Source organism: Sprattus sprattus, assembly GCF_963457725.1.
Source record: "Sprattus sprattus genome assembly, chromosome: 1".
Classification (NCBI taxonomy): Eukaryota; Metazoa; Chordata; class Actinopteri; order Clupeiformes; family Clupeidae; genus Sprattus; species Sprattus sprattus.
The window spans coordinates 30,367,765-30,389,687 of NC_137920.1; the positions used below are offsets into that span (position 1 = coordinate 30,367,765).

Here is a 21,923-nt window from a genome sequence, read left to right on the forward strand (position 1 = left end):
TACTTCAGTACATATGATTCTTTCCTGCGATGGTCTGTGGTAAATTATAAGACCCTGACACGCTATCGCTAGCTTTTTTGGGAATGCTCTTAGCTATGATAGATAGCTGTCTAACCTACATCAAGTTACAATAAGGTTTTAAAGAAGCTGTTGCCATAGAAACCAGTTTAGTTTGAGGAATCTGAGACCTTCGTCATGGCTGTGCAGAGCTGGATAGATCAACTAAAAGCATCGAAGAAAACTGCAATAATAAGCGATGGTATGTTAACGTGTATGTAGCTAGATCTTTGGCCGTGTACATGCGCAAGGTATTATTATACTACACAACAGAAACGGCTGTTTAGCTTACACGTGATAGGTAATGTTGACTAGCTCAACACGCCAGCTAAGTTAATTTAGCCATCCTGTGGTGTTGTAAGTTAACATAGCACGCCAGTTAGTTAACGTTAACTTATGAGTGAATGTTTTTGCAATATTTCAGGTAAAAGGAAAGTGCATTACTTGTTTAGTGATGTGAAAGAGATGGCAGAGGAATATGACATGAAAACCGACGAGCTCATACGTAAGTTGTCACATGTTACATTTTCTCAGCACATGAGTTTGCCGGCTAGATTTAATTCCTTAACTATAAGCACAGTTTGGGAATGGTATCTATCTTGGCGTTTTAAGAAACTATTCTTGGTTATTCATCATCAGTCAGAAAGTGGCGCTCGAAAACTACCCTCGGTGGACATGGAGCATGGCAAGTCGAGGTTGGCAACCCTCTGCCTTCACCACTTTCAGTGGAGCAAGATACAATCAAGGAAAACAGCTCCAATGTAAGATTTACTCAGTTGATTGTTTTAATTAAATTCACTGTCACTTATGTCTTGCCATGGTTGTTATTGTATTCAGTCAAGACCAAGTCAGTCTTCTATTCATCAAGAATTGATTTTTCTTCATAATTGGGGTTTGCATGCAGTGATATCATGTTTTTTGTTTGTTTGTCTACTTCCTACAGCCTGTGTTCCTGCGCAACGACACAAAAACTAGTTTTCAGTGGAGAGTCCGGAACCTTCCATACCCCAAAGAGGTCTACAGCCTGACTATAGAACCTGTGGAACGGATCTGCATAATAAGAACATCCAACAAAAAGTAAAATCTTTGGCTTAAAATGTTGCTTATTTTGTTCAGAATCTTTGTGTTATTTATCACTGTTTTCATGAACTGTACACAGATGAAGTGATTGGAACAAAAAGTATTCATATACCAGGAGCTAATCGGCTACAGAGTGAGTCAGAGAACTCAGAAATGTAGTTGCAATGAAAACTGACATCCATATTTAAAAGAATGCTCTTTTGTCATTGCCTATTGAGGCAATTCACTTTGTGAGTTGGTAAATGTAACATGTTATCCCAAAATATCAATTTTGCCCAGCTCTACATTTCTCACTGGTGTTTGCTAGCAAACAAATATATCCTGAAGTCTGGTTCTAAAATGTTTATTGTATGCCGTGTAGTTACCAAGCTAGTCCAGCAGGTGGCACTGCTAGACCAATATAGTGACAGTCCCTTGCGAACCTTGCTTTGTTTTGATCCCTATATTTCCTCACAGGTACTACAAGAAGTTCACCATTCCAGATTTAGACCGCTGCCAGCTGCCTCTTGAGGCCTCGGCCATCAGCCACACTCATGCCAACAACACTTTGATCATCAGTGTAAGTTACGGCCAGAACTTGCCCTCAGTACTTTGCTCTACTCTTCCTGGGATATCACCAAAGTTAACCAACCATACAACTTTTCACCAAAGCGCTCTGAGAAGTCTCAACTGAGAGAAATATCCCATCGAACAATTTGAAGAGTGTTGTCTTAGGTCAATTGTGGTTCTTGCAGGAACTGATACCATGCCTTGTTTGATAAGCACAGCTTGACTGTTTAAATGTTCTCTGGATCTGTTGCAGTACAAGAAGCCCAAGGAGTTGTTGAGCCTCGAGCAGGAGATGATGAGAGAACTGAAGAAGCTGAAGGGAACGAACGAAGGAGACATTGACTGTAAAACCCAGTGAGGAATCGGGGACCGTCCTCTTACTTCACCCCACAGGTTTGGTACCCAAGAGAAGATCCCTGGCCCACTTTGTGTACCGGTAATACATAGAGGACTTCCGAATCAACATTTCTATGGGGGGGATACTGGAATATTTCCGAAGTACCAGAAGAAAAATGTAAGATAAATATGTCAATGGTCCGATGCTGGATATATGACGTAATTAACCGATTGATGTGAAAGACGTATTTGTTCAGTCAATTATTGCTAGAACTGAATTATTGGCCTTAACGAGTAAGTCTCCACTGAAGCGATTGCTGTGCAAAATCAATAAGTGTCAACGCATTTTTTTTTTCAATAAAACTTTACCTTATCCAAAGTTTCCAAAGCAACTTTACTCAAACCCTCAAACTCTCTCCTCCTAGCAATTCCTGAGGTTAGTTTCACTCTCTTTTCAGTTTTAACCAGTGGCACCCATTCAGAGAGCCACATAGCATTCCAGCCAGCGTGCCATTCAGTGCCTGTAGTCGATGATCCAAGGGAGGTGACCTCCTTTGGGCGCCCACTCCAGTGCCACACGGTAGGCCAATCGGCCCCACTGAAAGGGGTGCTACATCAGAGAAGGGTAAAACACCGTAGAAACAGTTTTATTTACAGGTACTGAGGTAAACAGACGCAGGTGTATCTCTGTAGGGATCCTTTACCTGTTGTCAGACCCTTATAATAACACACCTTCGACATGCATGCTTGCCCCGTAGGAATCCATTGTAAAGCCATTTTGCGGTTGACGGTCTTAGAGATCGAACTCGGTACTTGACCGATTTTCTTAAAAGAACACAAACCCCCTACTGCAAATCAAACAGGAGATCTTCAGAGGAAGCCTTCAGCCATATTGCAAACAAACAAACAAACAAACAAAAAACACTCCCAATTAACGGGAGAAAGCGTCAAAGTGTGTTTGTCAGAGTTTAAAGAGACACGCGTAGGACTTAAAGGATTGCAATGATTTTTCTTCCCTCCTGTTTAGGCGTGTTTTTGTTTCCAGGGCTGTCGAGCCACACTGCCATGAACCTTTGTTCCACAACCTCTTGTGAGGAACGGTTCGGCACAAAATACCACTGATTGTTGTGTGCATATTTAGATGCAAACAAGACAGAGGAACAATACCATGCAAATACAGAGGTCTTCGCTCTTGCGACACTTAGCCTCCCTCTCTACTGTCCCTAGGCCTAAGCCTCCTTGCCAAACCCGGTAAGTAAACACTAAAAACAGACACTTAACCACACTCTCACACTATGGTTTGTCTCACCATTGTGCGCAGCGTGAACCATGAACGCACAGCCATGGAGTTTCAAGACATATGTTTAGCAACTTCTTACTCCAACTAGAAAGTTCAGGCAGCTTTTAAGGAGACACCTCCCTGGCATCTGTCATGGCTCTGAACAGGTGCATCGGATTTTTGTGTGTATCCACGGCCACGATCTTTGCCGATCCACCAATCGGCGCGGTTCACACTGGCGAGAAACAGCGTCTCCGAGTGGATATTGTCCTTGAAAACACGAGGACCTAATGACCGTCGTAGACCCTTCCAGCCTTGGAGAAGAGCTGTTTTCCATCCCCTCACATCTGTTCACCTCATTGGAGTGCTGCTGCAAGACAGAACCTACGCCGGCACTGGAGCCAACACAGGAGCTTCTGTTCTCCTGCCCGAAGATTCCACGCTACTGTTCCTAGCTATCTGCAGCGACATGCAGCAGACTCTCTCAGCTGCCCTGGAGACACACGTTTTTGGCCAGAGGCCAAGGTGAGCCTTGCCATGCTGAAGGGCGAGTCCGGCACGCGCAGGGTTAACTGGGATTGCATGGTTAGTCTGGCCTTCGTCCTCTCAATGTAGCTCACAGCCAAGATTATATGCTCAAAATGTGGTGACGTGGTTTTGGGGACACTGGCTTGCCTTAAGTGGCAAGCTCACTCTTATGGCAGGGCCTATCTAGCTGGTTTATTGTTATGACAGTGGGGCAGGGCCAAATGTGATGTTGTCAGAACCTATTGACCCCCACGACAGGAAGATCATGAGCTTTCATCTGTGCCACGCTTAACATCACAGCAACATCTGCTGCAGTGTTGAGGAATTAACCAGGCAAGTTCTGAGAACTCTAAACAGCCCATAATTTACTGGTTTGCCTGTAATAACAATTAAACAAAAATGGAGCTATAATTTTTTTTTATGTAGAGTTTGTTATTGTAAAGACAAATGTTGTTTCATTTACTTAGAGCCACCAGTGAATATTTGGCCTGGGCCACACAACGGTATGTGTTCTCCTGTTTTGTTGTATGTACCTCCGTATTTCATCCAAATTATCAAAACTCGGGTGGATGGGTTTGCGCATGGACCCAGGCCAAGCAGCCTGACTGAGAGAGGACAATCCTGGGAAAGTGTGGGGCACCGCACCGCACCGCACTGCACTGCGCTCTGATTCTCTGTTTGGAGTGTCCCTCTCTCTGTCCCTCTCACCCTCTCTTTTCCCCCCCTCTCCCCCTGTCTTTCAGTGTCTCCTTTCCCCCTTCTCCCTCTCTCTCTCTCTCTCTGTCTCTCTCTGTCTATCCCCCCGTTGCCTGGCCTCTGTGGTCATGCCCAGCTGCCTCTGGAGAGAGAGACAGAGAGAGAGAGAGAGAGAAAGAGGGAGAGGGAGAGCAGTTTCTTTCTGGCTTTTTCATTTCATTCCCGAATGCCTCTTCCCAGCCACTGACGGCCCTTTCAGGCCTCTGGTGCATCTCGCCTCACAGGCTCCCGGTGGCTTTCTTCTCCCCCGTGTGACTGGCGTTCTTTTTGATAACTGACCCCTCCTCATGTTATTGTGCGAACCCGCCATTGTATAACATGTTTCTTTATACAGGGGGCCACAAAGGGCCCATTTGATCAGGGGGTTACGGTGTGTGATCCCGAGAAATGCAACTACATGGTGGTAACCTTTGTTTGGAGCCAAAATGGTGGGCTGACCTCACCGCTTTTAATGCTCGGCCCGGGCTATTCAGGCCCCAGTCTCACTTGCTGAGCACATTGAATTCAGTGGCCTGTCACAGATATTGCTTCGCAGTTATCTGGGGCTTTGGCTTTTCGGGGTTTCTTCTTTGGCTTGGCGGGGTGGGTTTTGGGGGGTGAGCGAGGTGGTGGTTGAGTGAAGCTGGGGGTACAAGGAAAAAACATCAAAAATAAAATAAAAACAACAGGTGCACCCTAACACTATCGACTGTAAACTAAAAAAATATATGTGTGTGTGTGTGTATATATGTATACAGTGTACGTATATGTATAGATTCTCTCTAAACAGTTTCACAGTGAAATGACTGGGGCTGCCTGTGTCAATACAAAGGCCATTTGGTCCTGATCCTTTTGTTTTGGCCTTATTGCTCCGGGAGTCCCTCATTTGGGCTCTGGCTTGCCTGGCTTCCTCCCCAGGCCTCCCAACCTGAATAGGGTCTTTAGAAACCACCAAAACGTCAAACCAGGGGAAAGAAAAAAATCTCTTCAGACCCTAAAAAAATCTTAGTGGCAAAGTAAATAATGTTTACCAGGGGAAATCTTCAAATGAGCCTGGGAGTCAAGCCCCATAGGTCAGCTGAATGGACAACAGTCTTCCTCTGCCCCCCTACACCCCCACACCCCACATCCTCCCATAGAAGTTCTCACGTCAAATCAAAAGGCTCTTTAGTGAATTTAATACACTCTAAAATAAATATTTTCGTCCTTTTTAAAGTATTTTACATTACATTTTTTTTTTTTACAAATCTTGCAATAAAAATATATATATATATATTCATGTATGTATAAAACAGACAAAAAATGTGTGTAAGGCTAAAACTATTCCACAAATGGTTGTGATTACATCATTATCTATAATGATATGTAGTAACTTTCTAGTCCAGAAGCAGCTGCCATGTTTGTGTGTAATATTCAGATGAATATCGTGACATTCCTTGACAGTAAGTTTATCGTCGTTTGCCTCCAAAGTGTCCTCAGCAGGGAGGTATGAGCCGCCCACTGCAAACACATTCAGTCCAGTACCTTGATTCTCCAGGAATTCGTTACCGCAAACAGATAAAAATACTCATCATGCATCGTTTAAAGTAATTTTTTTTTTGTGTGTGTGTTTTTTTGTTTGTTTGTTTTTGTTTTTAAAATCTGTATAAGTGTATGGCGTGGGAGTAACTCAGCAATTAGATACACTTAATTAGATATATCCCAGTATTTAGAACATGAAAAAAAAAACAACTACAAAGTATTTTCGAACATTGAAAAACCACATCCTCTCGAGAGCCTCTGTATGTCCTCAGGCTAGCGGAGCAGACCAGGAATCCTCGACCGGTTCACAGCCTGCTGCCGCGCCTGTTTAGTCCTTCGGCCGGTGGGGAAGGGGATGATGTCGAAGGGCCTCCTCTACCGGTTCACAGCCTGCTGCCGCGCCTGTTTAGTCCTTCGGCCGGTGGGGAAGGGGATGATGTCGAAGGGCCTCCTCTCACTGAGGAGGTGGCCACGGGGCAGACGCTTCATGAAGTGCGACTCCCGCTGGTGCTGTCGGGTGCGCTGGGCCTTGCGCGGCCGCCCCTTGCGGGTGAAGGCCATGTACCAGCTTTTGTACTTGGCGTTCTGCAGCGCTGTGTAGTTGTTCTCCAGGACGATCTCGGTGAAGATGCAGTCCCGGCCGTGACCCTTTTTCTGGGTGGAGCAGATAGGTACACAGAGAGTGAGTTTCTGAGTTGGGGGGGGGGGGTTAAATGACTCACTCTGTTATTTCCCTTCCAAGGGATTTGTATGACCATCTGATCAATACTAAACTGCAAAATGTATAACTGTGGAATGATAAGCACCTGCTATATGACTTCAGTGTATTGTATCTTGAGAGAAATCATAAGAAAGCCATAGTATTGTATCATCATAAAAAAGCCATAGTTTTGTATCTTCATAAAAAAGCCACGGAGTCTCACCCTTCCAATGAGCTTTCCTTTCTTGTTCATGCAGATGTAGTATCCTGTCTTTGCACCTCTGATACGAATCCGGCTTCCAAACGAATCTGTCTCCACGATGAGTTTGGCTACAAACAAACAAACAAAGGAGAAAAAAACACTCAGTTAAAAAAAGCAACTGAAATTCTTCACTTCAGTTTGGGAACGCGTTTGTCTAGGGATGATTAACTTGCAATTGCACTCACAGCCTCCCAAGCTGCATGCAAATCAATCAAAACAGCACAAAACACAAATGTGCGTGTTCATCTGTGTGTGTGTGTGTGAGAAAGAGAGAGAGGGGAAAAAAGTGTGTGTGTGTGTGTGTGTGTGTGTGAATAGCACAAGCCACCAGTGCAAAGCAGCGGTCTGACTTGGAGCTGAAACAGCAAAGACACCCACATATGACATACAGCTCAGAGTCGTGGCCTGTCATTGTTGGAATGTGTGCCTGCTTGTGTGTGTGTGTGTGTGTGTGTGTGTGTGTGTGTGTGTGTTTGAGCTAGTTTGTGTTTGTTTGTGTGCATGACTGCAAGTGAGAGGGAGTGTATGAGACTAAGAAAATGCACAGTGCATGAAGTGTCTGTACAAATGCAAAGTCTGCAATACATGCTGTAAATGTAAATGTGTGTGTGCATGTGAGTGTCTGTGCGTGTGTGTGTGGGGGGGGAGGGAGACGCCTGAGTGGTTGAAAATAAGATGCATAGATATATTTTCATGATGTTACAGAATTCAATTCAGTACATTATTCAAATTCAATAAACTATTTTTTCAAACCAATTTGGCAAAAGCGTAAGAAAAAGTTTACTTCATAGGAAACCTTCATAGTTGCATAGTTCAACATGAATAGTTTCCAAATTTGGCCAGAGCAAGCATTTAAAACGCATACATAAGTGTGGATTGGTTGTTGAAACTCTGTGGGACTCCGTGCCCCGTTCCCTGCGTGCAATGTTTGAATGCATAGCATACTATTGCGCACTTAATTATCTGGTAGGCTCAATCATTATTTTCTAATGAATCGTGGGTAAGGAATATGTTTCAAGTCCAAATATTGCAAGTCGTATATCAATCCTTCAAGTTCCTACAGAGACAGCTATTAAGGAAATATTAAGAGAGGTAAGATGAATCCTAATCGGTTTTCCAGAAGCATGGCTTTCTACTGACATCAGCCAGTCATCAATATAAACGAGAATATAGAATCCATTTCAAATGTTGGCTTCTTGCTCCCTCTCACCTAAACCGAACATTCTACTTAAAGCAGCCGAACATTGTTCATTGGACAAAACACAGTTAACCACAATGTTGGGACTGGAAACGGATCGCAGTGTGGGAGAAAAGCAGACCTGTCCTATGGAAGGGTTTACATTAGCCACAATGTAGTCGTGCTGCTTTAAAAGCCACTTCATTTTAAACGCTTGGACACAGGTTATGCGTATAGACCATAATCTGCTTTTTATCTTTCGGCATTACCTTAACTCCGTAAACTGTAACAGCATGCATGATCGCCAGACACAAGCGTGTACGACTCACCATGGATATCTCCGTCTTCGCCGTTGGCATTGACCCTTTTGTTTCCGAGCACCTGTACATGTTTGCCACTTGTCCGGCTATACAGCTGATATGTTCTGGTCACTCTTCGGCTCATTCTATCCGACAGGCGGCTTTGCTCATTGACGTGGTGCTTAAAGTTTGGCGGGGACTGTACAGAGATCTGTTCAAAATAAATCAACAATGGATAGATGGAGTTGGATGATAACAAAGCGCGGCGGTCGTCAATTACATTTTAAGGCTATCAGTAATATAGTGAACTAAGATAGCGGTGTTTTTTTTTTTCTCCAGCCTAATTATACGACTGTTTTGTTTCTAAAGACCAAAGCCTAATTTACTTGGTTAAAATAACACATTTTAAATTCAATGCACCAGACCATGATCTTAATAGGTGATCTCAAGAAACAATCAAACACATAATAACCTCTCGATGGTCACTAACAAGTAAGCTGGCAATGATGTTGACCTCGTTATAATGACAAGAGATGACATGTCTCTGATAGGTTGTTTTACCGTGAATGCCCTTTGACCCCTAGTCTCCCTGGACTATTTCCCTTAACGATTCTTTTTCAATGCAGCCATGCGCCATATCCAGATGTTATAACAATTACCATTTGAGTTTCGTTTGACCTCTTTTCAAGATGTTTGAATATTTGCCAAGTACTTAGGTAATAATGTGATGTTTGCATGGTTATAACACATTTATTGCGGCAAAAGACATTTTAAATAAATAACCCGAGGTTCGGCCGTTATAACTCAATATTGCTTTTTTATTATCGACTGAAATATGGTGGCACTATAATTTTAAGGGTCCAGCGCAAAATAATAGCATGGTTACAGTCTGCAAGAAGCGTAGGCCCACAGCATGGGGATGTAAACCTACCTGTGTGTGGAAAGACAGCGCAATAAACTGCAGTAACCTGAAAGAGAAAACAGTTTTATTGCCAGAGATTAAATTGGCTATTGGCGGTGAGTAAATAACCACTCAGATACTCTATTGACACGGGTTTCACTTACAGATAGCCTAATCCCGAATTTCTAAGCCTCATTTTGAAGTTTTACAAACTCTGTGCTGGCTCCCGCAGCATAGATAGCCCTGCATGAGTACCACTCCACTAATGCAAGGTCTTGGGAAAATACAATTTATCCCGACGGGAATTTAAGAACAATGTATCTCCTTCTCCAACCAGAAATGCGATGAATGTTCCGTTGTCTCAAATATGAGGAAGCGGACGGCTTGATAAAGCCTTGAGGTCGGCACGGCATTCATGTAACAATTGCATCTCAATTCCTCCGATTTTGGGCCACCCGAAGAGGACACGCAACGAGGACGTCTTCGGCAACTCCAGGATTAGGCAAGCGAAGGTTTAATCCTCTTGAAAATACGGAGTGAAAATCGCTCATCTTCAAAATGTCATTGCTGTATATCCACGCAAATCACTGGGAATCAACGAGCGACACAAAAACTGACATTAAAACACATGCACTCTCCAGTTGGTGATGCTCGTGGAGTTGACTTCAGTGGACATCCAAACTGGTCAGACGAAGCGTGTTTTTTAATTGGAAGAAATCAAATATTATTTAAGTAACTGTATATGTGTCATCCACAAAGCAAGCAAATAATTGTTCTTGTGTCTTACTGCAGTGCCCAAATGTCCGTCAAAGTTGCGTTTTTTGTTTGTTTGTTTTAATCCTAATAGCCTGGGTGAGACGTAAGCGAGGAGAGACTACACGCTCGCCTCCATCTGCGGGATTCCCGTCTAACCGCAGATCATCCTCCTCTGCTTGCACGTGTATTCCTTGAAATAACTGAGTAGGCTCGTGTTGCTCCAAAATACCGGCTGAAGCTCCAGCCACATCTCAGGTCCTTGGCTAAGCCTAGAAGGCTGGGTTATACTCTCCTACGCGGCAGCGGGTGTGGCTTGCGCGGAAGGTGCGCAGGTTTGAAACGACATGACAAATCTGTACCATGTTGATAATGTGAATACAAGTGAATATAATAGTCATCCAAATAAGAATGGTATAAACTTGTGCTGGTTATAGGTTGAGAAATCCTCATTTTCTATAACCATCGATGTCAACATTGTTTGAGGGTAGCAGATGTTTTCAAAGTTTTGTAACAAAAGCAGGTTTAAGCTTCTTTTTTTTTAAAGAATGTGCTCAAGTCTGCTTTTATTGCTTTCTTAGAACTTGACACCAGTGCCAAGCATATTGAAGTCTTTTTTATGAAGAATTTCGTCTGATTTGTCTTAAAATGCCATACACGAATAAAGTTCCTCCTTTTATGAAACCAACTAGACTACAATAAGGTATTCCCAGGCAGCCAGTCCTAGAGGTTGTTTCATGGTCCTGGTGGAATTGAGCTACTTTCAGTGTTAGCTTTTTCATGTTACATATGTTAGTAATATGTATTCCATGTGAATACATGATACAAAATGGCTTTCACATTCAATATCCAGACCTCGGCCTTCGTTTGAAAAGGTCCTCTCGCTCAGCCACACTCTTTCTCAGAAATGCAATGACATTTCTCTCTCTCTTTCTCTCTCTCTCTTTCTCTCTCTTTCTCTCTCTCGCTCTCCTGAGAGTAACAATTACATTTATTAGGCACACACATGGCAAAGTCTGGGGGAGCCTGTCAGGGAAAGTGCAATATGGTTTTAGTACATAAAGCATTACAGCACTAGCTGTTGCTATTTAACAACATTGTACTAAAGTATGCATAAATCCATTGTCTTGCAGCCACTTGAAAACATATTATTTGTAATTAATTAATTCCATCTATTTGGAAACACGTCATTGCAAACACATCTAACCAAACTGATTTATAAAACGAATGTCTCGTTTCTTTGAAATTTCAACTCAGTAGTGAACTATGGACCAGCTGCTTGGTACAGAAATACAATTATCTTTAGCCTTTCAATGTGTCGCAATAAATCAGTCACTCTGTTCAGTGCAAGGGATTTAGAGGGTGAGAATGTACCTGCCTGATGAGATCCAGAGGGACAGTGAAACAATTGCTTTTGCCACCTGGAATGATTCACATCAAGAACTGCACTGCCAGACTCTGCTCACTGAGGAGGAGCTGGACGTGTGTGTGTGTGTGTGTGTGTGTGTGTGTGTGTGTGTGTGTGTGTGTTTGGGATGGTTTGTTGGGTAGTTGTATGTGTGTTATGAAGTCTAAAACCTCCACTTAAAGTATTGATTAAAATTCATTGTGTTTTTTTTAGGTGGTAATGTTCACAGCGCATTCAAAAAGCAGTTGCATGAATTCAGCTGTACCGATGAATACAGGCTGCATCCACTACTGGAGAAACATATGGTAAAATGGCTGCTGAGGACAGGTGGAGAGTTGACACAGCAGACTCAAGTTACTGAGGAAAAGTCTAGACATTCCACTGCTGTTTGGTGAGCCAGTGCCATCCTCTCCATCTACTGCCAATCAGAACTCGTAATTCTGTTTTGGATCGTTAAGTGTGACATATAGACGTCATAAATATTTATGGTTATATCTCACATAGCACTGGATCTCCCTGTATGTCTTTCTTCACTAGCCTTCTTTTTCTCTGCACTGGGATGGGATAGGCTTCTCTTGTCCAAACACTTAAGCCGTCCATCTGTAATTTTAAAGGGGCAATTTCCTATGGAATTACTACCACTCATTAGTTTAAAAAGTCACTTTTCTCAGTGTTCAACGACGGTCGTCTCGATGTTGTAAAAAGCTGAGAATGAAACCGTCACAGGCATTTAACTGAGAGTGAAGAAATAATAATTTTCCCACAAGAAGCGAAAGAGCCCGAGCTTAAAGAGAGTGCACCATGTTGTGGTTCGCCCACGTTGCCCGAGACATTTTTGATGCGGTCGCCCCAAACCAGACAGTGGCACTTTAAATATTTCAAACGATCTGGGCCGTGTGTGAGCAGCCACCACTTTTTATGTCCCATAATCAAGTAGTGGAGAGCCTCTCCGGCTTAATGGCCAGGCTCTGGTCACCAGGTCCTCTGTCTGGAGTTCGAAATGGAGAGAGTGAGAGAGAGAGAGAGAGAGAGAGAGAGAGAGAGAGAGAGAGAGAGAGAGAAAGCAAGCTCAGTCCTCTGAAACCTTTCCAGTTTGTCTCCCTTGTTTCGCCACAGTGAAAAATTTCTCCCAGGATTCTAAGTCTTCCCCGGGCTGCTTTTCACATTTTGGGCCCCTCTCTCTCTCTCTTAATACATTGGCTGGTATCATTCCGGTGTGAAGACAGCATCACTGGAGGCTGTAAAGAAGAGGAAGAAGAAGAAGAAGAGGGAGAAGGAGGAGGAGGAGGAGAAGAAGAAAAGAGGCGAAGGAAAGAAAAAGAACAACGACAGACGAAAAAACACTTGGCAACGAGGCCCCGGGCTGGTTATTCTTAGTCGGGGAGTGACTAAATGTCTGAAACTTCTAAAGAGTAGACTCGATCTCGAGAGGGACAATTCCCCCACTTGCTAATGCCGGGCATAAAAATACACTCTGTTTCAAGACAAGGCCAATGGAAAGGTAGACACCATAGAGGTGACTTAAAAAATAAAAAGGGAAAAGTCGGGGGAAAACAGTATATCCCAAATGGAAAAGAGTATGTGGGAACTGATCCTCAATGTCATCTTTTCGCCCTGCTGTGTGCGATACTTATTACTGTACCTCTGTGGTTTCCAACAGCCGACAGACGTGAAGTTGATCCACGGTTTACCACTATGCACTTTGCTGTATCACTGGCAGGCCCAGCCAGTCATTGTCTGTAATGGTAGTTGTTAGTGTACTACTACTAACTACTACTAGACGTCTGTATGCTCAGACTGAAACAGTGGGAAGGACTATTATTTTGGAATGACGTATCATTAGTATAGGCACTAGAGTTTATAACACTAAGGAATTTTTTTCAGTGCATGTTTGCAGTATGAATCAACCCTATTGTGCTGTACATCTTTATTGCAGCGATTGTAATGCACTACCTGAACATTTCCATCTGAACCGTGATCTTGAATCTTCGGTCACCAGAGCACAAGTGTAGAGCTATTATCCTAAGAGGGTCTAAGGCTGAGGTTTTGATCTGAGGTGAGGTGAGGTGAGGTGTCATCTGTAGTTTAAACATTTCCAAGGAAATGTAAAACATACAGACAAGGAAACAGATAAACAGATAGATAGATAGAGAGACAGACAGCTAGATAGATAGATAGATAGTACACACAACAAACCCAAAAAACACAATGCAGTAGGTCGAAAATACAGTATTTCCTGTATGTATACACAGATAAACGAGAGACAGGTATAGACTGAGCTAGTGACAGACAGAAACAGATTAACGACACACCAGTGGGCAAGCACAGCTCCCAAGATTTCCACCTGAAATGTTTAATCGTAAGCCTCCATACACACACACACACACACACACACACACACACACACACACACACACACACACACACACACACACACACACACACACACACACACACACACACACACACACGCATCACTCAGTGTGGCCGCTGAAGCAGAGGCATGGTGAGAGTGATGGTGCTTTGAAGGTCCAGGGTAGTGATGTCATCTTTTGGATGAGATGAGTTGAGAGTGAAACGGATGAGGGATGGGGAGAGGAGAGACGTCATCGTTTGCATTCTGTTAACTGTCTTAGCATTCAAATGTGTTTTTCTTTGCAAATACTTCTATTGACTTGGCATTATGGTGTAGTGAAGGTGGAATTCAAGGTGAATTTGTATTCAATAGATGCATTTTGAGAGAGAATAGGAAAGAGCGAGAGAGAGTGGGAGACAGAGATAGATAGAGAGAGGGAGAGAGAGTAGGGAAGAAAAACGAGAGAGCGCATTAATGTCTTTGCAGACCAGAAGCACTGGGACCACTGGGACCACAGGCCCGGAGCGATGAAACTGATCCACAACAGAACGTTCTGGAAATCCAAGCTGCTCAAGACGGTTTACACACACACACATGAAACCAGGGGCATGTCAGAGATTTTGAGGTCTTCATTCTCTTCAACCCCTTTCACAATAACATCTTACAACATTTCTCTTACTCACCCTTCTTCATCCTCTTTCCTCCTTCAACTCTGCCCCCCCCCCCCCACACACACACACCCAAAATAAACCATCTGCGCGCTTCCGTACCATTCCACTGTAGAGTTTGCGAGGAAATCTCTGCGAGGGGATTCTCTGTTCAACCTTAAAGTGAGGATGGTTTGTTAAAGGTCATCACTGGCTCTTCACTGTGCGGTCCCTGCTGACTGCCGTGCGCGGCGGCGGCGTTTCCCCTGACTTCAGTGTTCCGAGCTCCCCTGTTGTACAGAGCGTGATTTACTGTCTTGTAAACACATAGGATGTAACATTGAAAATGGTTTAACAAAGTCAATAAAAGCAGACCTCATTCCTGGTATTGGGGTGCAACCCCTCCCCTCCCCTTACTCCCCATTCCTCTTTTCTTTCCCCTTCCTCCCTCCCTCTCTCCCTCTCTTCATCCATCTCTCACTCTCTGTCCTCTCTATCCCTCCCTCTGTCTCTCTTTCTTTCTTTCTCTCTCCACATGCCTCTCTCCCTTTTCTTTTCCCCTCTCTCTTTTTCTTCTTTACTCTCTCTCTCTCTCCCCACCTCTCTCTGTCTCCCCCCCCCCCCTTTCTCTGTCCTGTTTTTCTCTTGTGTGGTGCGGTGCGGTGGAAAGGTGAGGAGGGAGCGATGACTTTTGCAGACCTACCTAGGTCTCTCTCTCTCTCTCTTTCTCTCTCTCTCTCTCCCTCTCTCTCCCTCTCTCTCTCTCCCTCTGTCTCTCTCTCTCTCTCTCTCTCTCTTTCTCTGTTTCATCTCAGCACAGGAAAGTGGCCCCCTGTGCCCAAACAGCTGTGTAGACCTGGGAGAGAGAGAGAGAGAGAGAGACAGAGGGAGAGAGAGAGAGAGGGATAGAGAGAAGGAGCGCGCCGGGGAAAAAACATAGAAAGAAAAAGGAGAGAAGAAAAGAAGGGAAATTCAATGGACCTTAGGGACTCCTGCCTCTCCCTCTCTTTCTTTCTGTCTTTCTTCCTTTCTCTCTTTCTTTCTTTCTTTTTCAGCCTTTCTTGCTGATTTGGTTTTTCTCTCCTGTTTTGCACCAACACTTCTCCCTCTCTTCTGACTCTCACTCTGTCTCTATCTCTCTGTTTCTCACCTTCTCTCCCTCTCTCTTTCTCTTTCTCTCTCTCCCTCGTTTACTGACTTTCTTTCTTACTTTTCTGCTTCACTGTGTTCTATTCTCTCTCTGTATTTGTCCCATTTCTCATTCCATCTCTCTCATTCTATAACTTCTCTCCACCTCTTGCCTTTCTCTCTCAATTTCTCTCTCATCTCTCTCTCTCTCTCTCTCTCTCTCTGATGTCCCCCTTGTCTCTTCAGATGCTAAGAGAAAGTGGGCCACTGTATCCACTTTTACAGATACCCCCATCAATCCCATGCCAAAGCCTCCCACTTAAGTCTCTCTCTCTCTCGCGCTCTCTCTCTCTCTCTCTCTCTCCCTCTATCTCTATCTCTCCCTCTCTCTCTTCTCGCAGTGATGAGAGGGGAGTCCTCCCAGATCTCGGACTTCTGAAAGACGAGAGAGAAATACACATTTTGAAATGATCAGAGCATTCCCAGGTGCGTCATCAAATACCCCACCACCACCACCACACACACACACACACACACACACACACACACACACACACACACACACACACACACACACACACACACACACATGGTGTTTCTGGATTTAAAATTCATTGAGCTCTGTGTGGAGGGGGTGGTGGGGGGGGCAGGTTGGGGAGCTTGTAGGGAATCCCACAGGCTTCCACTATGCGGACTGAAGTCTCATGTAACACAAATACTACCCAAATACAATACTAGTAGTCTCTTCGCCAGCCTAGTCGCCCTAAAGGCCACACTCTGAATCTCTCTGGTGGGACTTTGTCATATTTCCTTTTTTATGGAAGTCTATTTGAGAAGGAGAAGAGAAGTCAGGTATATAAATCCAGGTCCTTTTGTTGTAGCAGAACATAAGATAGTGAGAGACAAAGATGGCAGAATGACCCAGTACTACCCATTCCAAAACACGCTGCTACGTTGGGTGCTTTCGGTATGGTTAGACTTGTGACACGTGTATAGATGATCAGCGGTGTACTGTCTTGGTAATTGTTATCGCACATGTGGTCGACTTCCAATATGGCAGCTGAACGTCTCTACCCACGGGGGAACAGACGATACAGAAGAACAACAATAATTACAAACAAACAAACACACTCACACGTTCCAAAAAAAGTAATAAAATGGTCCAAAACTAAACAACAGGAACGCCTGGGAATGCTATACAGCTACGCTACGATATTGGCAGCTGTTGACTTGTGGTGATAGTGTACGTTTATAGATTACTATGTAAAACAAAACACTTGCACATCTAGCCCCTCGCCGGGAGACATCTTTTAAAGACGCCTATGAAAAATAGTCTGTGACTCACCTGCCCCCAACCAGTGCTCCCCATACACACCTCTAGAGGTTACATGCAAAGAGATGAAGGGATGAGAGAGAGAGAGTTAGGAAGGGAGAGAGAGAGTGAGGGAGGGAGAGAGGGAGTGAGAGAGAACAAAGTGAGAAAGCAGAGAAGGAGTCGGACTGGGCAGGAATTCAGAGGAAAGTCATCGCTGAGAGAAAAAAAAAAGAGGGAGAAAGAAGGTAGGGGGAGAGGGAGAGAGAGAGAGAGAGAGAGAGAGAGAGAGAGCCTAGTGTTGAGAGCTGTTGTGTTTGTGCAGTCCTCTTCAAAGGCCAGCCTAATTATTTTACCATGCTGGGTCATGACTGCTCTCCCTGCCACTATCTCCTGCTCCGGCTGCTCTGGACCCCATCTCACCGCTCTGCTCCCCTCAACCACATGCAGGCATCTGCAGATGTGCCATCACTGTCTGTGTGTGTGTGTGTGTGTGTGTGTGTGTGTGTGTGTGTGTGTGTGTGTGTGTGTGTGTGTGTGTGTGTGTGTGATAGAGAGAGAGAGGGAGGAGGGGGGCATGATTTCACATGATGATCTGACATGGCCAAACGATGGATCTGCCCGCCCCGGCCAACCCACCCACCCACCCCCACACACATGCTTCTCCGCAGGTTTACTTCGCGTGATTGATTCGCCGAGGTCAAACCGCTGGCACTGCGCGAGACCTCCACCTATCCCACGCTGCACCGGTCTCTCGGCGCGACCGTAAAAGTCACCGTAAAATCTCAGCCATTGATTGCATCATGGAAACAGGACTCCTCTCCTCTCCTCTCGTCTTCTCTCGGCCCGACAACCTGGGGAACCAATTACCATCCGCCATTCGTAAGCAAGCCCCGGGCTCCCATGGAGCGTGGCTTCGCCCATCGGCTCATAGCGACTCACACATTCGCGGCCTGACCCCCGTCTGGGTGGGATGGTGTGTGTGTGTGTGTGTGTGTGTGTGGGGGGGCTGGTTGTTTAAGCGGCTGTAACCGCAAGGGGTCGCAGACCACCAAGGCACAGCAGCGGTGGTGTTCCTTGCGCCGCGCACACACACCACCCCCCCCGGCCCATTCCTTGCCTGTCTTCCTCTGATACACGACATGTGCAAACGACTCGCGTGACTTTGAATGTCCTGCACGGAATCCATTCTTCTGCCCCCCCTTCCCTTCCCATCCCGTCGAGTTGCGCTGGGTGAAATCATGGTGGTGGGTCAAGACCGATCTGAGAGTGACTGGTCCGAATATCACCTTTCACTGTCGTCTGCATTACATGCGTAGCAGATCTCAACTTGATTCTTTTTACAAGAGGACTTAACAGCTCCCCATCCCCTCCGATCCCCGACTCTTAACAAGGCCATTGTTCAACCGTAAATATGAGCGAGTCGCCATTATGCCGTTAGGACACCATAAACCCTCTTAAGTAAACAAAACAAAGAGTTCGATTTAGGCCTAGGCAAGGCCCCACAGCCTGGAATGCTTTTAAGCATTTTCGTTTTTTTTCCCGTTTTTTTTCTTTCTGTAGGACACATTAGAACATGAGACCATGAGAGATTGGCGCATTCCAGGGGCATTTTCGGTCCCTCTTCAGACGTCCGTCAGCCCCATTATCTGTTGGCCCCTGCGGTCGCCCCCCCACCTACTCCAGGCCCCAAGCTTCCCAGCAGCCCCCTGGCTCACTGTCTCTCTCGGCGGCCCAGTTTGAGGCTGTCGATGTGTTAATCACCCAAGAATGTACAATCAGGACCCAGACTGGGCCCTCCAAAACCTTGTCCAAAATCTTCAATGTGGGTCACTCAAAAAAACTCTCTGCTGTCTCTCTCTCTCTCTCTCTGTCTTCTCTCTCCTTGCTCAAGGTGTCAGTCCAAATCTGGCATGGAAAATGACACCTTTTGTAATCCCAAGATGACATAGTCAGCAGTGTTGAAAACACAATGTCTCCAAACCAGACAGATGGGGGGGGGGGGGGGGGGGGGAGAACAGTGATACCTAGAACATTGGATTATAAAAAAGAATTGATTTGGAATATTTCAGACCTGGAATCCTGGATGATCCAGAGCAGTTCTTTTCCAGCCCATTTCTTGTTTTATCATTCCATTTTAAACTGAAACACTGATGTAGCCTACACTGTAAAAAAAAAATCTGTAAAAAAACAGTAAATTACTGGCAGCTACGGCTGCCAAACAAAAACCACAAAATTAAAGTAAAACATCCTAATTCAAATAAAGTGCAAAAACCCTATATTTACAGATATTTCCATTTAAGGATTTGCAGAGAAAAACAGTTTTTTTTATAGATTTTTCCTCAATTAATACAATCAAACACCATTAATAAAGTTACATCCCTAACAGTTTAGCAGAGAAAAACTGTTATTGTACAGATTCTTCCTAATTTATTACGAGCAAACACCTTTTATTAAGTTAGGGTACTAAAAGTATAGCAGAGAAACACTGTTATTTTACAATGTTTTCCTCGATATTTAAGATTAAAAACCTTCAATAAAGTGGCAGCCCTAACAGTTCAGCAGAGAAAAACTGTTATTTTACAGATTTTTGTATCTATTATTAATATCGAACACTTTCAATAAGGTGACAGTACTACAAGTTTAGCAAAAAATGCTGTTATTTTACAGATTCTTCCTAATTTATTACGAACAAACACCATTCATTAAGTCAGGCTTCTTTAATTAAGATTAAAAATCTTCAATAAAGTGGCAGCCCTAACAGTTCAGCAGAGAAAAACTGTTATTTTACAGATTTTTTTATTATTTATATCGAACACTTTCAATAAAGTGACAGTACTACAAGTTCAGCAAAAAATACTGTTATTTTACAGATTCTTCCTAATTTATAACGAGCAAACACCATTCATTAAGTCAGGCTTCTTTAATTAAGATTAAACACCTTCAATAAAGTGGCAGCCCTAACAGTTTTGCAGAGAAACACTGGTATTTTACAGATTTTCCCTCATTTATTACAATGAAACACCTTCAATTAAGTGACGGCAATTCACATTTAGCAGAGAAACTGTCATTTTCCAGATTGCTCCTACATTTTTATGATCAAACACATTCAATAAAGTGCTGACACATGCTCAAGATTGTAAAATGATGGTTTTATTTTGGAAGACAATTATTTCAAACATTGACTTGCAGGGTTTGTGATTGAAGAGTTTCAGGTGATGCAGAGTTTATTGATGGAGTACAGACGGGGAACAGGACACAAACAGAGTATACAAATCAACGAAAGGGTTAACAGACAGAGTTCTAACACAAAGATCTAGGAACATGAACTAAAGATCGCACAGAGTCTCACTCTGGCTACTGTGCGCAAGGGCAAAGAACAGAGGTACATGGCTACAGGCCGGACAAGACAGTCACATTACTCCCGGTGCCGTATGCACGGCACTCTGGATAATGCAGTCCTAAAAGTCTGCCGGCACCGAAATGGCTGACTCGGAAGCCAGCCGACAGGGAGCTTGCGGGGCTGGACGCCCACGGACAGAGAGCTTGCTGGGCTGGAAGCCAGCTGACAATGGGGTTGTAGTTGCCGGTGGCCGGAAGGCGGAATCCCAGGGACGTAGAGTGGGCCACAGATTTAGAAAACTTGGGCAAAGGTTTCACCCTTGTAGCGACGAGACCAAACACGGAGTGAGGGGAGTGCAGGTTATATATAGGAGTGAATCAGGTGTGTGTGATCATGTGATTTGGGACCTGAATGCAGTGCAGCTGGGATGGTGAATGATACTGATGACATGCAGCTGAGAGCATGAGTGAGAGTGAAACAGGTGTATGTGCTTGTGTGATTGAAGGGGGCGTGGCCGGAGCGGAGCTCAGCAGGAACATCACAATAGCCTCTACCCACAAAAGTTAAAACATTTGACTTCAGACTCATATTAAACTACATGGAGTGAGTCAGTCCATTGCAAAGTAATTTCCCCCTTGTCTCGTCTTTATTGTTCTGCATTGCTCTGGGCCAGCCAGATCCAAGGTTAGGTCAGGTCAAAAGTATTGGGACACCTGATCATCACACATATATGAGTTTCACGCACATCTCATTCCAAAACTACTCTATAACAGTTGCCTCTCTTATAGGAAGTCTTTCCACAAGATTTTGGAGTGGGTCTGTTGGATTTAGTGCCCATTCAGCATTAGGGAATTTGGACAATGCTCTTGTGTGACTAGACCAGGCTTGCCGATGCCGTTAGAATGGGTCCCAAATATGTATAGTGGTGTTTAGTTCAGGGGTGGCTTGATTTTAACCGAATGAACAAAGTGAGTCTGTGACGGGGCACCTGTGTGACCCACCACTGCAGCCTGTAGGTGCTTTTGTGGACTGGGTGAAGGTGTTTTGGTGTGTGTGTGTGTGTTACATGTTTGATGTTCATGTCTTTGTTCAGTTAAAATCAGCACACATTCAATGTCTTGTCTCTGAAATTTTCTGTTTATTTAGTTTAACAATAATCATATTGTCATATTTCATACCGTTTGTCAACCGGTGTTTAGTGTCTAAGTTTGTGTTGTGAAGATGGCGCGATATATGGAGTTTATGTTTAATGAGATTTGGCTGCTTTATTATGTGTCGGCTATGCCGGCACCAAGCCTAATTGCTACCATGTGTAGTCTGTGTTTCCTAGTTGATTGGGAGTTTGATTGTTTAGGTATGGCTGCTGTGAGCCACAGGTGTTGGTGCCTTGCTGATTGACACACCTGAAATCAATGATTGGTATGAGCCAATTCAAGGTGCTTGTCAAGGCTACTTAAACTTACCTTTGTTCTTTGTTCAGGAAAGTTGCCAGTTTAATAGGACGTAAGTCCTTGGAGCTCTCACGATGGGCTAGTTACCTTGGTCCTTTTAT

The 21,923-nt window shown here is 44.2% G+C and overlaps 2 protein-coding genes across 2 annotated transcripts; one reads left to right on the top strand and one right to left on the bottom strand.

Annotated features, from left to right (window-relative positions):
• The first annotated feature begins 111 nt into the window (after window positions 1–111).
• dpcd (deleted in primary ciliary dyskinesia homolog (mouse)) lies at window positions 112–2,316 on the top strand. Its single transcript, XM_080835152.1, has 6 exons — window positions 112–259; window positions 482–562; window positions 697–818; window positions 1,001–1,134; window positions 1,594–1,696; window positions 1,940–2,316. The coding sequence occupies exons 1-6, from the start codon at window positions 196–198 to the stop codon at window positions 2,042–2,044; spliced, it is 609 nt and encodes a 202-aa protein (XP_080691278.1). The 5' UTR covers window positions 112–195; the 3' UTR covers window positions 2,045–2,316.
• A 3,398-nt stretch (window positions 2,317–5,714) lies between these two features.
• fgf8b (fibroblast growth factor 8b) lies at window positions 5,715–10,355 on the bottom strand. Its single transcript, XM_080833085.1, has 5 exons — window positions 9,589–10,355; window positions 9,455–9,491; window positions 8,554–8,734; window positions 7,009–7,115; window positions 5,715–6,739 (listed from the first exon to the last, which is right to left on the bottom strand). The coding sequence occupies exons 1-5, from the start codon at window positions 9,618–9,620 to the stop codon at window positions 6,461–6,463; spliced, it is 636 nt and encodes a 211-aa protein (XP_080689211.1). The 5' UTR covers window positions 9,621–10,355; the 3' UTR covers window positions 5,715–6,460.
• Window positions 10,356–21,923: the final 11,568 nt, after the last annotated feature.

Bases quoted from the DNA above. Each gene is read 5' to 3' on its own strand.
- fgf8b (XM_080833085.1), bottom strand. From the start codon at position 9,620: ATGAGGCTTAGAAATTCGGGATTAGGCTATCT. The intron at 8,735-9,454 runs GTAGGTTTACAT...TATTTTGAACAG, and splicing joins CGCTGTCTTTCCACACACAG to ATCTCTGTACAGTCCCCGCC. The intron at 7,116-8,553 runs GTGAGTCGTACA...GTTTGTTTGTAG, and splicing joins CGAAGACGGAGATATCCATG to CCAAACTCATCGTGGAGACA.
- dpcd (XM_080835152.1), top strand. From the start codon at position 196: ATGGCTGTGCAGAGCTGGATAGATCAACTAAAAGCATCGAAGAAAACT. The intron at 1,135-1,593 runs GTAAAATCTTTG...ATTTCCTCACAG, and splicing joins ATAAGAACATCCAACAAAAA to GTACTACAAGAAGTTCACCA. The intron at 1,697-1,939 runs GTAAGTTACGGC...GATCTGTTGCAG, and splicing joins ACAACACTTTGATCATCAGT to TACAAGAAGCCCAAGGAGTT.